Raw genomic sequence first — 15,899 nt, 5'->3', positions numbered from 1 at the left:
TTTACTTTTCATTCACAAAATTATCAGAAGTTGTGTGACTGGAGTTGATAATAATATGGAGTCAGAGAAAAACAGTCCGAGCTACTTCAAAAAGTAGAACACAAAAAAAAAGACAGCAAGCCAAAAAGAAAGAGATTGAAGTGGGGCAAAAGGCTTGAGCAATGAGGAGAGCAAGTTGGAGTTGCAGTGGAGCTTCAGACAGGAATTTGAGACACTGGGCCTTGTAGGCACCTGAAAGCACAACCACTAATGAGAGTGCACAGGAATAGGAGGGACACATGAGGTTGTTGAAGTCAGGGAAAGAATGTTTGGGAGGGGTTGCAGAACAAGATGTGGTTTTTGAAGTAGAAAGAAAAGAGGCCACATAGAGATTCAAAGAGCCTTTTAGGCTAATTTGGGAGTATAAATCTAAGGCTTCAGTGGCTTAACAAAGTGTGGCTGAGGTCATTTTAACTCCAGTACCTATTTAAATAGAGAACAACGATAAGATGCAAACCTTATCCAAACCCAAAATAAATGCTGCCAAGTTGACAGTATCACAAAAATCTTACAGTGCGGAGAGGTGCCATTCGGCCCATCATGCCAGCACCACCTCTTTAAATAAACATTGTTACCTAATACCAACCTTTACACAAGACTGCAATTATCCAATACCCTCGAGAATACTTCAATTGATCCTACCTCTACCACACTTCCAAGCAGTATATTCCTATCCAAGCTCCACACTCAGTCGAAGACATTTTTCATGTAACAACCTTACTTCTTTAGCAAATCACTTGAAATCTACATCCTCTCATTCTTAACCCTTTTACATGTGAGAAGAGTTTCTCCCTATCTACTCTATCTAGTCCATGTATTTAAAACACTATCAAATCTCTTAGCCCTCTCCTCTCCAAGGAATGCAGCCTCAACTTGTTCAATCCATCTATCCTCATAACTGAAATTTCTCATGGCTGGAACCATTCTCAGAAACCTCTTCTGCCCTCTCTCTGTTCATCTGCATCCTTCCTATAATGAGGCACACAAAACAATGCTCATTACAGCTGTTAACAAGTGTCTTATAAAAGTTCAACGTTATATCATTGCTCTAGTACTATATGCCCCAGCAAGTTTTGAGAAGATTTGTAGCTCAGATGGAGGTTCTGGATGTACATTTGCTCACTGAGTTGGAAGGTTCATTGTCAGACATATCAGGTGAGAACATCTTCAGTAAGCCTCCGGATGAAGCACTGGTGGTGTGGCCCCATTTCTATGTTTGGGTTTCTTTGGGTTGGTGTTATCATTTCATGTGGTGATGTAGTTTCCTTTTTTTTCTCAGGGGTGGTAAATGGGATCCAAGTCAATGTGTTTGTTGATGGCATTCCAACCAAAATCTATGCTTCTATAAATTCTTGTGCGTGTCTGTTTGGCTTGTCCTAGGATGGTTGTGTTGTCCCAGTCAAAGTGGTGTCCTTCCTCATCCGTACATAAGGATACTAGTGAGAGTGGGTCATGTCTTTTCGTGGCTAGTTGATGTTCATGCATTCTGGTGGCTTGTTTTCTGTCTATTTGTCCAATGTACTGTTTGTTACAGTTCTTGCAAGGTATTTTGTAACAAACAGTACATTGGACATATAGGCAGAAAACGAGCCACCAGAATGCATGAACATCAACTAGCCACAAAAAGACATGACCCACTCTCACTAGTATCCTTATGTACGGATGAGGAAGGACACCACTTGACTGGGACAACATAACCATCCTAGGACAAGCCAGAGACATGCACAAGAATTTCTAGAAGCATGGCATTCCAATTGGAATACTATCAACAAACACTGACTTGGATCCCATTTACCATCCCCTGAGAAAAAGAACAGGAAATGACATCACTAACCCAAGGAAACCCAAAACATATAAATAGAAAGCTACATTGGGCTACACCACCAGTGCTTCACCCGGAGGCCCACTGAATATGTTACCTAGTATGGTGATGAAACATCTGAAAATGAACCATCCAGCTCAGTGAACAAACCTACATCCAGAACTATATGGCCCATTAATAAAGATGATGATGCTGTATGTTTTACTTACTGCTCTCTCCACCTCTCCTGCTGCCTTCAATGATCCATGTACATATACTCCTAGACCCTTCAACCACTACTTTCTGATACCTTGCAGTGGTCTCCTAATCAAACACCTTCCATTTCTCTGTATTAAGACTTATTTGCCACATATCTGCCCACGTGAAGTTGTCCATGTCCTTTTGGAGTTGTACATTGTTCTCAGAGTTCAAGCCTCGTGTCATTTGCAAATTTTGAAATTGTCCCCTGCAGACCAAAGATCCAGAGCATTAATATCCAGTCCAGAAAAGCAAAGGTCCCGATACAAACCCTTGGGAGCTCCACTACAAGCATCCCTTCAGCCCAAAAAATATCCACTGATCATTAAACTGTGTCCTATCATTCAGCCAATTTTTGTGTCCATGTTGCTGCTGACCCTCTTATTCCATGACCTATAACTTTCTTCAAAAGTCTGTTGCATGGCAGGTGGTCAGAGGGAGATGCAAACACAATTTAGGACAGTCAGTAAGTAGGGGAATAAAGGACCAGAAAATTCTTCTTTCTCAGTCTCAAGAAACCTTGCACAACAAAAACTGATGTCAACCCAATTTTGAACCTGTTGCTCCTTTATAGTCAGAGTTCCTCGCAAGCACTGGGTGTCAAAAGATGGACACTTTGTCATGGGAGTCTCAATTACATCAGACTTTAAGCTTTACCTGTAAGGAGTGTTCACCTGGAGAGGGTCAGGACATTACCCAAACTACGTCTGATAAAATGGTGACAGGCACAAAGACGACACATCCTGCTCTTATCACCTGCTGAGGTTAAAATGGAGAGTATAGAATCCACATTTGAAAATTAAACAGATCAAAGACTGCAAAGAAGAATAGGGAGGAATAATAAACTTCTATTTTATAAAAGATATAAAACAGAATGAGAGAATGAGAATGACAATAGGAATGAAATCAATGACTGGGGTGCTCATTTGTATCTCCTGTACAATGACTGGGGTGAAGAACAAGAGTGTGGTGGTTGAAGGGGATCAGAAGCGAAGCAAAGATCTCTGTCTTGATGACAAATCCATGAAATTCTGTCACTCAGCATCAGAATTAATTACTGAGAGCTGGAGATAAAGGTTTTTAAGATGGTTAGAACTATGTTTGTGATAAAATAATCCACAAATTACTGGGTTGGTTCTGCCTGCGGCAGCCAAAACAAAGTGACCATGTCTTAAGGGCTATTCTTACATATTATAAATAATGGTGGCTATATTGTGGCGATGGTGGTGATGTGTGGGGGATTTAAAGGGTTTAGGAAACCAAGAGTAATAGAGAAAGCACTTGTTTTTCAGGACATGATGGCATTACTTCTAGGGCAGATGGAACATCAATTTTCAGTTGAAATATGAAATGAGTTTGAAATTAGGGCAAGTTTTGATCAAGTTATGATCAGCTTTAGATAACGTGCAGACAAATCAGAACTGGCCTGATCAGAAATAGGGTTCAAAATCTTCACTTGGAAGACTGAAAATATGGTGAAGACAGCTCAGAGAAGGTTTATTGCCCTAATACTTGGAATGGAGTAGGTTATCTTATGCGCAAAAGGTTGATCAGGCAAGGCTTATATCTGCTGCAGTTTAGAAGAGTAAGAGGGTACTTGACTGAAATTTTTAGATCCTGTAGTGACTTCACAGGGTAAATGTGCAGCACATGTTTCCTCTTAAGGGAGAACCTAGACTAGCATTCACAGTTTGAAAATAATCAGTCACCCATTTCCAACAGGTGAAGCAAAAATAGGCAAACATTTTCATAAAGGGTTTTGAGTCTCTGCTACTCAGCTTCCATGGACACTTCAAGGAGAGATTTTGAATATTTTTGAGATGGAGGTAGTTAGATTCTTTGTAAGCAAAGAGGTGAAAGGTTATTGGGGTGAGGCACGAATGTGAATTTGACTACACAATCCGTTCACCCATGATATTATTAAATGGTAGAGTAGGCTCAACGGGCTGAACTGCCTACTCCTGCTCCTCATTTGTATCTCCTGTACATCAACCTCCATCCCCATTCGATTGACCACAGCCATTTTAAACCCACATACATTCAACCCTATGCACAATCATGTATTCCACCACTGAATCTCGGTCCCTTCTGCAATTCCCTAATTCACGAATAAAGTCCTGGCTGTCCACAAGTTGAGAGTATCTGCAAAATCCTGGCATTGACTGGATCTCAACACCTGAATAATAAGGTTCTGTTTCTTATTCAAGCTGTCACACCTGGATATTTCCCTACCCCTAATTATTACAAACTCCTCCTGCACACTACACACCTATGAGTAACTCACCAGTTTCCAGATCCCTCACATTTGCATTAAATTTTGAATTGCCCACAGAGCTCCAACCTGAATTTTTGGCCAAATTATCCTCCACCACACTTTTCATTGAACAACTCTTGATCCTTCATTTAATGCCTCATTCCAATACAACTCTTCTCCTTTGATTTTACATAATTTCACATCCTCACTAACTTCTCCCACTCTAGATAAACTCTCATATCCATGTTCACAGCAAACCCTCAAACCAGGCAACTCTTGTGATAGCTAACAAAATCTCTCAAATTTAACTTTGCGTCTCCCCTTCCTCCCAATATTCGAGTCAATCTGGCACACAATTCTTGCTCATCCATCACCAGATCTGGGAGAACCTCATCATATTAATACTTACTCCCCAATCCTCTCTATTTATAATCCTCTGTTCAGTTACTCCACTACAAACTGTGTCACTCTTCATAGGACTGTCCTAGCATACCAGGAACAAGGCCAAATTTACAGATGGTACAAAACTAAGTAGAAATGGGTGCTGTGAGAAAGATATTAAGCGGTTTCAAAAGGATTTGGACAGGCTTAGTGAGTGATTGAAAACATGGCAGATTGAATATAATGTGGAAAAAATGTGAGGTTACCCACTTTGGAAAAGGAACAGCTGTGCAGACTGCTTCTTACATAGAGAAAGGTTGGAAAGTATTTATTTGTAAAAAGGACTTTGGTGTCTTTGTCAATAAATCACTGAAGGCTAATGTGTAGGTGGTGCTCCCACTCAAATGTTAAATCACTCACCCACCCTTCCTGGACCCACAAAGTCAAAATTTTACATGGTCCCCACTCCTCAAGTATTGGCACTTGCATCCCAAATCTTCTCAATGACTTAGGCAAAACTAGACCATTTACAACCTTAATCTCCAAAATGAACCTATCCTCTTAATTTTCTCTGCTGCACATCTGTGCATAACTTTGAGATATGTTTACAATGAGGAAAAAAAAAATAAACCTGCCATACAAATTAAAATTCTATTTGGCTTAACTGCATGAGGATTGGTTATAATAAAATAAATGGGGAAATAGATTTCTCAGCACTTCAGGAAAGAGCATGACTTAGAATCCATTATACAAACTAGGCTAAGCAAATGCTTAGTTTGCTCTTAAAGGTTTAAAGAGCACAGGAAGGATATTTTCACAGACTTCAGCTACTTTCACCGCATTTCTGCTTGAACTTCCACCTTTCCTAAATATAGTAAGAAATGCAGACCTTTTAAACACCTACAGAACACTCATACATAGGGGAGAGGATGAATCTGCCCCAGGGCAACCAGAGAAAAAAGTCATCCCCAAAACTGAAACAGTGCTAGAGTCAGGAAAGAGATACTCAGCCAATCCAAAGTTGGTTCTCTCTCATGCTTGCTGCAAACACTGAACCTCTTGGCAGCAAAAGCAGGAGAGAAGCAGTATATGAATGAAAATGCAGTCAGGTGAATTTTGGTGAGCAAGGTCATCAAGGCAAGAACCAATGAGGCTAGGAAAGAAAGGCCAGAGAAAGCAGGTCCTCAGAAGGCCTGATATAATGAGTCTGAGGACTGATGGGAAGCAAGGCTGAGTGCAAAGGAGGGAAACAAAGAGGCAGTACTGAGTAAATAATCAGGCAGCAAAGGGAAATGAGCTGTTTTGAACCTTTCATCAAGGGAATAGAGTACACTGTCAATTAGATAATTTAATACAGGCCAGAATGACTTCATAAAGAGTTACTTACAAGTGTATCAAATCTCAAAACACCTCACATAACGCGAATTATTTGGAAGTGCAGTGACTGTTAAAAACAAGCATGAACCATTTAAACTGTGATCTCCCCAAGCCATAGAAACACGTTTATAGTGAAGGCTTTGTGCTAGTTGGCTATGTGTCAGGCATTTTTGTAAAAATAACATGTTGCAAACTCATGCCTGTTATCACAAGCTAATTTAAATACTGCGGTGTCTTGAGATTAATACTTTTTGTATGGGTCAGAGCTTTAATATTTCATTTAACAATGATGACTTTAGAGGATGCCATTGAATTCTAACGGTGCATCTGCCCAGGAGACCTAACCATGTGGAATTCAGGTATATCCTGTGGGAGAGCTTTGTAATCCAATGTTACAATAGCTTCCTATGCACACTTGTCCTCTCAAAGCCTAACACCAGGGAAGCATAAATACATTGGGCATCTTTCAGGTAGAAACGCTGAACAAGACGACTTTGGACAACTTGATTCTACTTTGAAATTAAACAGGCAATTTAATGTATAACCCTTTACAAAACCTCCTTCTCAGGTCGACTGAAAAAAATCCAATGGAACTGTTTCAAAGAGCAGAGGAATGTTTCAGGCAACATTCATCCTTGAACTATCACTTGCTCATAATCACTTTGCTGTTTCTATAATTTTGCTATCCACAAGCTAGCTGCCACATTTTCCACATTAAAGCAATGCCCACATTTCAAACATACAAATCAATGGCTACATTGACTTCAGGATGTCTGAATACACAAAGGTGGTATATAGATCCACTTTTTTCCCCCCACAGATACTCCATTGTTTAAAGACTAGACAATCAGCATTATTCCTTCTTAATGTATGATGGCTTCATGATCACGGAGCTGGAGGAGAACTGCTCAGATTTGATTTGCTTCAAGCCCTTGAAAAGCCAGAAAGCAACATTAACTGATCTAGTTTGCATAGAATGAATTTACTAATTCATACGATACAGTGCATTCAATTTTCCTTTGGCTAATTCTTATCTAATTGCTTTCCATGCTTCAGCTTCTGATCTACCTCATTGGATCTCTTGGTTGCAAAGAAAGACATGATATTTTAGCAATGCAGAAAACATATTTTGTCACTAATGAGCATTCAAGCCTATGAACATACTTTAACAAACTTGGTTTAAGTTGTAGCTGCAGAAAAACACAAAAGTTTGTCAGAAAGACAAAGCCAGTACATTTTCAATTTAAACACATTTGCAGATTTGATCATCTTTAATTGACAAGGGTGGGCTTGTGGAGGAGGGGGAGAGGATGTAAGATCAATTGCCAAGGTGAGGGACTGTTATGCCTGTCATCTCCAGCATCTTCCGAAATTTACCCTCAATGGGCTAGCTCTAAGGTGTTTCATCTACTCTTGGGTCAACTGAAGCTCTCAAATTGCCAATTAATATGTTGTTATCTAGAGGACGGATTGCAATACCACAGGGCAAGGTATACCTAAACTACAGAAGAGTACCCCTAAAAGTGATCATTGCTTCCATTTGTCACTTCTGACCTCCAACTGCTCACCATGGGCTGCCTAATGTGCCCCAACAAAGCCACCCCACCTCATCTTGGGATCCAGCCTCCCATCACACTTCCTCATGGAGGACTGCTGGAGTTCCAGCAATGTCCATCACTCCCAGCAATGCCACTGGTGATAATTGCTGGCCTGGCAGCTCTCTATGGGAGGCTGGACATTCTCCTGTAAGATGGTGAAAATCACGACCCTGGGCAGTTAACAACCCATCAACCATAAAAACCTGGTGGCAGCTTACTACCCCAGCTTTTCACTAGGAGGGGTGGCACTGCTCCCTTCGTGAAAACTTGTTTTCAAGTTTAAAACAAAAATAATTTAATAAACCAAAAATCAAAGTTATAGCAGCATTTCAATAACTTAGAAATTCAGATGTTATAAATGTATCTCTCAAAATATTGCATATTTTAAGAGTTTCTTACCTAATCTAAGTTCTCCAAAATTGCCACATCCTATCTTTTTCCCAACCCTGAAGTTGGGTCCAACCATTAGAACACCAGAACTGTGGGCACTTCGTCCCCCACTCCTGCCCATTCTAGATCTTTCTTCTACTTTATCTTTATCTTTCGTTTTCTCCATAACGAGTTCCTGCTTATGGCAATTTTCTGTATGTACTCGATTATGCACTTTCAGACTGTATAGTTCCACAGCGGAAGCATCATTTGGAATAAAACCAGTGTAGCAGCACGAGGTGTTCACAGGTACAGCATTCAAAAATAATTATTTTCATCCCATTCGCAAAAGTTTCCTCGGTAACAGCAACAATAATGAACAAATTCCACCATTTGTACAAGATATTCGTCCCAACTAATGGTACTCTCAATTGTTGAGGACCTGAAAAATAAAAGGAAACATGTTATTAAATCATTGCTATCACTTTGATGTTTAAAAACAAGGCAAACAGATTTAATAGCACACACCAGCCAAAAACATCTACACCATCAGCTACGTACTGCAGGCAGACACCATATACTTATCCTAACAATACAAAAGAGACCCGCAAACTACCACCTGATCAAAATTAATGTAGTTGTTGATGCTCTCAGAGTAGAAAGCATTCAATATATCCTTCAGCAAATATGCCAGGTTGCCTTTAGGGGAACAGTAAAGGGCTCAGTGGTTAGCACTGCTGCCTCAGAGCACCAGGGACCTGGGTTCAATTCCAGCCTTGGGCGACTGGCTATGTAAACTTTACACATTCTCCCAATGTCTACGTGGGTTTTCTCCCGGTGCTCCGGTTTTCTCCCACTGTCCAAAGATGTGCAGGTTAGGCGGATTAGCCAGGCTAAATTGCTCATTTTGTCCAGTGATGTGTAGGTTAGGTAAATCAACCATGGGGATTGCAGGTATGGGATGCTCTTCAGAGGATGAGTGCACTTGTTGGGCCAGATGGACTGTTTCCAGACCGCAAGGGATTCTATGGTGATGACCTGACCAACGGAAGCAATGTTCTTGCTGAAGTAGCCAAGAATATTGCCCTTGTACATACAAATACAAAATGTAATCAAAATTTTGGACATTTTACAAATGTTTGTAGTCAAGTAAATTAGAAATGAATGATCAAATTTGGTTTTGAATTAATTTTTCTTGGACTGCTTAGAGACCAATATATACAGAGATTAAAATATTTCACCAATCCCCAGATTGCAGCCTGAGTACACTCTAACATTTTCAAGAGCCTTTCAGTTTTGTCGTGAACTTCAAGTCTTTAATTTTAAAAAGTGTACTTTTGAAAAGATTCTCAGAAAGGATTCAACAGAGCTGCAGCATGTTCCTGAACCTGAGATTAGCAGATATCTAAAAATATCAAGTAAGCCCCTAAACATGGTGATGAAGTTCCTTCACCAGCACTAAGGAAGCAACAACAATTTCAGAAGCAATTGTGTTCCTTACAAAGTTTGCTGTAGCTTAGTTATTGATCAAGTTTTATTGTTGTACACACTAATATTTTCAAATATTTGGTTAGACTCCCAGACTCAGTTTCAGTAGCAATATTTTGGTCGTGATTTAAATGCAGCTTGTACAATTAACCTTCACAGTTTAATAATACTGGTAGACAAAGCACACACAAAAGAAACTAACATTGTCATTCTTAACAATATTTTTGTTAGAATTCTAATAATTTCAATGGAGTGGCTATTTTACAAACTGAGCACATGGGTTTAATTCAAACCAAGCACTTTCTGATAAAAATGACACAAGATACACATTTTCCTAGTCCACTTAACAGAAAATCTGTGTTGCCTTTCCCAGTTTTCTCCTTTTAAACATGTTTCCATCAAGAAAGGAAAATCCTTCCAGCTGAAAACCGGGACTTGTGTATCAAGTGCATTAGTTCCAAGCTCATTCCCAATACTGAATTAGTTATGAAAGTAAATTTTCTATCTGATGATTTGCTCAACAAACTTTTTTGGGAACAAGGGTGCAACTCAACAACTCAGCAGTTTTCAGCAGTTTGATCACTTGTCATTTTCAAATATGGAGAGATTTCCACAGTGCATAGTTCTCAGGTGCCATTGAGGTAATCATGAACCTGAAATATAATTGGTGAGGAAGCCGATATCTTTTGTTGAGACAAAATTCTTTCCAGCTTGGCATGTAAATCAGCAATTAAAATTTGGCAAGTGCTCCGAATAGCCTCCACACCTAAAATGACATATACAGAACAGACGCAAGGGACAGGGTAAAACAGGGATTGAGCCACAATAAACCATTCACTGCCGATTCTCTTTACACCTTTATTTGATCTTCAATTGCATGTACAAGTGTGGCTCTATACTCACTTCCTCAGTGCCAATGTCAAGTTACCTGCCAAAAACAACATCTCACAAAATCACCACCCACAAACACAGCTACAAGTGCATATGTTCAAGTGCAGCAGCCATTGACATTTTTACCACTACTGCCTTCCTCAATGCTATGACAACATGAAAAGAAATTGCTGGGAATCTACACAACATCAGATTTATGTTGCTTTATAGCAGATGGGGGAATATTTTCAGATAATTTTATCTTTCATAAGTTAATCTGCCCAGTAATTTCACCAAGGATTTTACAAATCACCTTAAAAATAAACAAAGCACACAGTCATGAAAGGCAAGTGTAGCATCCAAGATTTTAGTTGCTCATCGAGCACAGGCTTAAGTAATAAGAACCCCATTTTAAGGGAGCAACAAGTTATTGCTTTATTGAGGTTTATGCTACTAACCACTACCGAATTAAGATTGTAAACCAAACACAGAAGAATTAAGTGTCTCTCATCTTCAATGGGCCTGTTTACAGAGGAAATCCCCTGGTGGCTCAAAAAAATAAATGCACCGTCATGTGTGATACTGAGCCAATTTGAGAATGTTCCAACTTGCTTCAATGCACCTAAGGTAGGAGAAGGAAAACTACTTAAGGGTTGGAAAGTACACGTCAACACAGGTTCAACTGCCATGTTTCTTTCAGTAACACTGACTATCCAAACTCCCCAATAAAGAACAACCACCTAGGTCAGGTATCAGAGAACCATCAGTATCTGTAAGAAATGTTTCCTTACAGGTTCAACTTTTTCAGAAGAGTAAGATAGGAAATTGAATGGAAATAGATACTTGAAAGGCCTGGAAAATCTCCATTAACTGCAGCAAATAAATATGTTTAAGTCAGCAGACAAAAGTTGAAAGTTGAAGATTTACAGTTTTCCTCCCAAAACTTAGAAGTATGCATAGGCTCATGTTACCCATCATAAAACTGCTATATTAAAATTATAACTTTTACTATAAAATGTATGTTCACTCCTTTTGATGTTAATAGCATCAACTCTAGTCTTGTATGAAATATATCAGAAAATGCTGGTAACAAAATCAGTGTCAAGCCAAAATAATTTGAAACATGGCTAAGAACCTACAATATTTACAAGTAGCAAAGACGAGCAAGTTAATTGACTGGTAGCCAGTTTTGTTCTGTGTTCGTTGGCTAAACCAAAATATGGAGAAAGTGAGGACTGCAGATGCTGGAATCAGAGCTGAAAATGTGCTGCTGGAAAAGCGCAGCAGATCAGGCAGCATCCAAGGAGCAGGAGAATCGACATTTCGGACATGAGCCCTTCTTGCCCGAAACGTCGATTCTCCTGCTCTTTGGATGCTGCCTGACCTGCTGCGCTTTTCCAGCAACACATTTTTAGCTCTAAACCAAAATATGGCATGGTGTGCCACAGCGTGAAGGGCAAAGTCATATTTCTGCCTGTAGTACCTTGGATTAGATATTTCCTTATGAAGAGGCAACATAAAGTGACAATCTTTTGCCAACAGGCTTATTGTCCTCTGCAAGCTCCTTTGGAGCAAAATAATAATTGTTTCAACCAACATAAGTTCAATACCTGATCATCTTCTACTTTATAAATAGTACATAACAGAAGAGAAAATTGTAAAGGATACATCAATATTCCTCTCTCAAATAACAAAATTCTGAGAACAAACAATTCAGGCATTTGTTACTAGTCAAAAATTTCCAAATGCAATAAACACCCATGAAACTTCATTTAAACAAGGAATAAAGTCTTGTGTTTTAAATTTCTTTATTAACTCCTAAGTACAATTTTAAATTAGACTGTATTCATATACTCTTACAACTTTAATCATAGAATGCAGCTTACTATCATTCACAAATTACACACTACTTGTTAATTAAGGATCATTTCTGAACTGTCATTTATTTGACTCCAATTTGTCAGAACCATTGACCAATAGATCAAAAAAGTACATATATACACACATATTGATGGCTGCCTTTATAACTAGTCAATCGGATTCCTGATTAATGGCTCCAGCCCGAAACATCAATTTTCCTTCTCCTCAGATGCTGTCTGACCTGCTGTGCTTTTCCAGCGACACATTCTCAACTCTGATCTCCAGCTTCTGCAGACCTCACTGTCTCTTAGTTCCTTCCAATATGTAAAATTATCCTTACTGTAACAGAGGCATGGATTTTTTTTTGCAACTTACTTCACCAAACCATGAACTTCCCCTAAAAATAGTGATTTAATATTGTAAAGAAAGCAGGATGAGTAACCACAGAGTAGGATTAAAATTATTTGTTGCACATAATGGATAACCACCAAAAACTCACAACTGCAGAATCTTGAATTCCTGAACATGTGAAAGAAAACTACTGACTTACAAAGAATCACTGCAAGGAATTAACTCTTTTTCATATAAGGAATACAAACTCTTAAACAAGATCACAATCTCATAACTAATTGTGTTATTCTCTACTTAATATGCATTGTGAAGAGAATAGGCTGTGGTCAGTCACCAGATAGGTTTTGCATCTAATGTGAGACGAAGGCCCAAGTCACCAGCAACTCACTTGTTGAGCAGAATAGATTACATTTCTTCTACATGTTCTTTGCTTATGTATCGCTGGGAGGTTTGCTTTGGTTCGCCATTGCCAACTCCAGCAAACTCAAATCAGACCATGCAACAGATGAGTCCTTCTGGAAAGCACTGATGAGTCCTTCCAGGCCTTAATGCTACCTCTAACATCCTGTCAATTCCACCATCAGATACAAGCTGCACTGTTAAGACTCTGCCGCTGACCGCAACCTTGCTGCTTTCTCTCTTTCCGAAGCTGCATTTACAAACATTGCGAAATTACAAGTTCAGGCCACTCTGTTTGGAAACTGCGAGTTTTATAGTCATCGCAGACAAACACAGATCATCAGGAAGCTGACATTGTTCAGTGGAACAAAGTGCTCCACATTGCTGGTAGCTTTGCCTTCACCTAGTCTGCAACCATGAAGCGGAAAGCAGAGCAGTGGCATCCTCCAGCAGCCAGATCAGGGTCACTCTGGCAGGGTGAGTGCTCACGACATGAACCACTCAGAAACATAACACTCCAGTCATTCTCAACCTAATGACATGTAGTCAATATCTTCAACAACTAACATGTTACTGGTGTAAGTAAACAAAGGAACAATAATCTATCATATTCCAGGAAAGGGGGGGTGGGAATCTGTCCTTCCCAGTTAACGTGCGGCCTTACAGAATGTTAAAAGTTAGAACAGCACGAACTAACCGATAATTTTAGATTCCAACTCCTTCCTCTCGCTCACCGTGACACCGATTCGGGTGCCAGCGGAAGATCAATTTGATTACCCCCCACAACCTCCCGGGGGGAAAAAAAAGGCAAGAGGCTGGGATTCAGATCGGAGGGACACAGAAACAGCAGAAACTGCAAAGAGAAGGGAGAAAAAAACTGCCCAGCCAGCCAAGACTCCAGCACAGACAGGATTCGGAGACATACATTCCGAAAAACACAACGGCAGGTTTAATGCGCACAGTAAGGTTGAACACAATCTTAAAATTAAAACATACACACACACCCAAGTTCCCACACAAAATAAACACAAATGCACACAGACCTGTCCTGGATGATTACATGTATATATATATATAGATATATTTGCAGTTGTTTGAATTTAAAGTGCGTCGGTTTAAAGCTCTCGGTGCCGGGACAAAAGGGGAAGGAGGTTTACATCCAGTGGCGGTAACAGCAGCAGCAGCTAATATGCTGCTGTGAGCAGAGGCCCCGCAGCCCCCGGCTCAGCCCCTCTCCGCTCGAGCCTTCGCTTTTTGTTCCAAAATGTTCCGAGTCACCGAGCGCGAGCGGAAATCCCCGGGAAAACCCCTGAGTGACAGCGCTTCGGGCCAATCAGCGCCCAGCACGCGCCGGCCTGCAGCCACCACGAAGCACCAGGTCCCACCGAGGGCTGCACCGCAGCAAAGGCAACGTGAACCGTGCTTCCCCCATTCACATTCACACAAATAAAAAAAGGCAAGGGCAGATGCATGGCAAAGGCCGACTACCTCCATGAATTCTTGGCATGTTAGACACACACAACAAAGGACGAATCAACGGCACACCGATTGAGCATTCTCGTTTACGTCGGCTTCCTCGTTCATCCACCGATGAGAAGAAGCCAAAAACTATGATCCCGGAAAAAGCTACAAGTTTACATTCCCATTACTGCTACACGCTGATAAACTTTGCACTTTTTCACGTTCGAAGTTCGTTTCCCTGATTCCACCAAGTCATTCATCACTGCACAAACGCAAGTCAGATACAGTAGGCGCTTGCGAAGAAATTGACAAGGTTTCCCTTTTCCACGATATGAAATATTTCCCACAATTTAAGTTGGCCGCAAACGCAGGTCATTTACGATTTGTGCAAGGTGTTGTACTTACACAAAAGTACATGTTGGTCTGCCTCAGTCAAGTTAACACTGAACAGAACTGAAGCTTATTATGGTAAATCGATAATGTATTAATAGAAATGAAGAAACTATCCAGTGCATCATGGAATTTCGCCCACTAAGATACCGTAGAAGGCAGTTTGCTGTAATTGTACTTCAAAACGTTACGCTAAAGAAATTTGAGCCAACAAATTTGCGTCACTTTTTTTCTGAGCCAACCAGTCAATCCAATGTATCCGTCCGGTTTACTCCCCACTCTCTCTAATATTACTAGTCAGCCCTCCATTAATTTCTCATTAAGTTCTAACATAACCATCCGAAATCTGTGCTCTCTGGCTACTGGCCCACTAATATGTGGAACCAATTCACTCCATCACAGCCTTCACTATCCTGAAAACCTTTTCGGACACTAACCCCAATCCGGTTTCTAATGCTAATGGGACCACACATCCACACTTACCTGGCACTAAATTAGCAGTCTCACTTAAAATAACCCACCAAGAAAAATGAAAGAAAGATTATACTGATATTGAAGGTTCGGTTTCCCTAGCTTGAAGTTACAGCCTATTGTGGTTACAGAGCAGGAGTAATTTTTTACTGCATCAACTTTTGCTGCAGTTGGAACTGGGAATATATGAGGCCAACAATGGGTGCAACATATTCACCTGCTTGATTAAAACAAAATTCATATGTAAAACAGGCTGGAAATATTTGATTCTGCTTGATAAAACTTGGAAACCTAAGTGATATTTTGAAATCTGATTAGTTATAAAACTCATTATTGCCATTTAATTTTGGAGTTTATTAGAAGGGGGATCGAATTTTGGAGCCACGAGGTCATGCTTCAGCTCTACAAGACTCTGGTAAGGCCACAGCTATTGTTTTACAAACAGCTCTGGGATCACTACATTATAGGAAGACTGTGGAAGCTTTGGAAAATGTCCAGAGAAGATTTGCTAGGACGTTGCCTGGTACGGAAG

At 40.1% G+C, this 15,899-nt stretch overlaps 1 protein-coding gene across 7 annotated transcripts in view; it reads right to left on the bottom strand.

The window, feature by feature from the left end:
- Positions 1-14,953, bottom strand: part of LOC132823718 (casein kinase I) — a 229,006-nt gene extending 214,053 nt beyond the window's left edge. For 2 of the 7 annotated variants that reach the window (XM_060837748.1, XM_060837758.1), the window contains exons 1-2: positions 14,089-14,423; positions 8,108-8,519 (exon numbers count right to left, since the gene is read on the bottom strand). In XM_060837748.1, coding sequence (XP_060693731.1) covers positions 8,108-8,264 — 157 coding nt within the window. In that variant the 5' untranslated portion in view covers positions 8,265-8,519; positions 14,089-14,423. Of the gene's footprint in view, positions 1-8,107; positions 8,520-13,742; positions 13,805-14,088; positions 14,428-14,533; positions 14,778-14,911 lie in introns of those variants that run through there. The other 5 variants (XM_060837715.1, XM_060837724.1, XM_060837706.1 and 2 more) reach the window with 5 other exon arrangements.
- Between the last annotated feature and the right edge of the window lie 946 nt (positions 14,954-15,899).

Source organism: Hemiscyllium ocellatum, chromosome 2 (genome assembly GCF_020745735.1).
Source record: "Hemiscyllium ocellatum isolate sHemOce1 chromosome 2, sHemOce1.pat.X.cur, whole genome shotgun sequence".
In the NCBI taxonomy this organism is placed as follows: domain Eukaryota; kingdom Metazoa; phylum Chordata; class Chondrichthyes; order Orectolobiformes; family Hemiscylliidae; genus Hemiscyllium; species Hemiscyllium ocellatum.
This window is presented reverse-complemented; position numbering and strand designations above follow the sequence as displayed.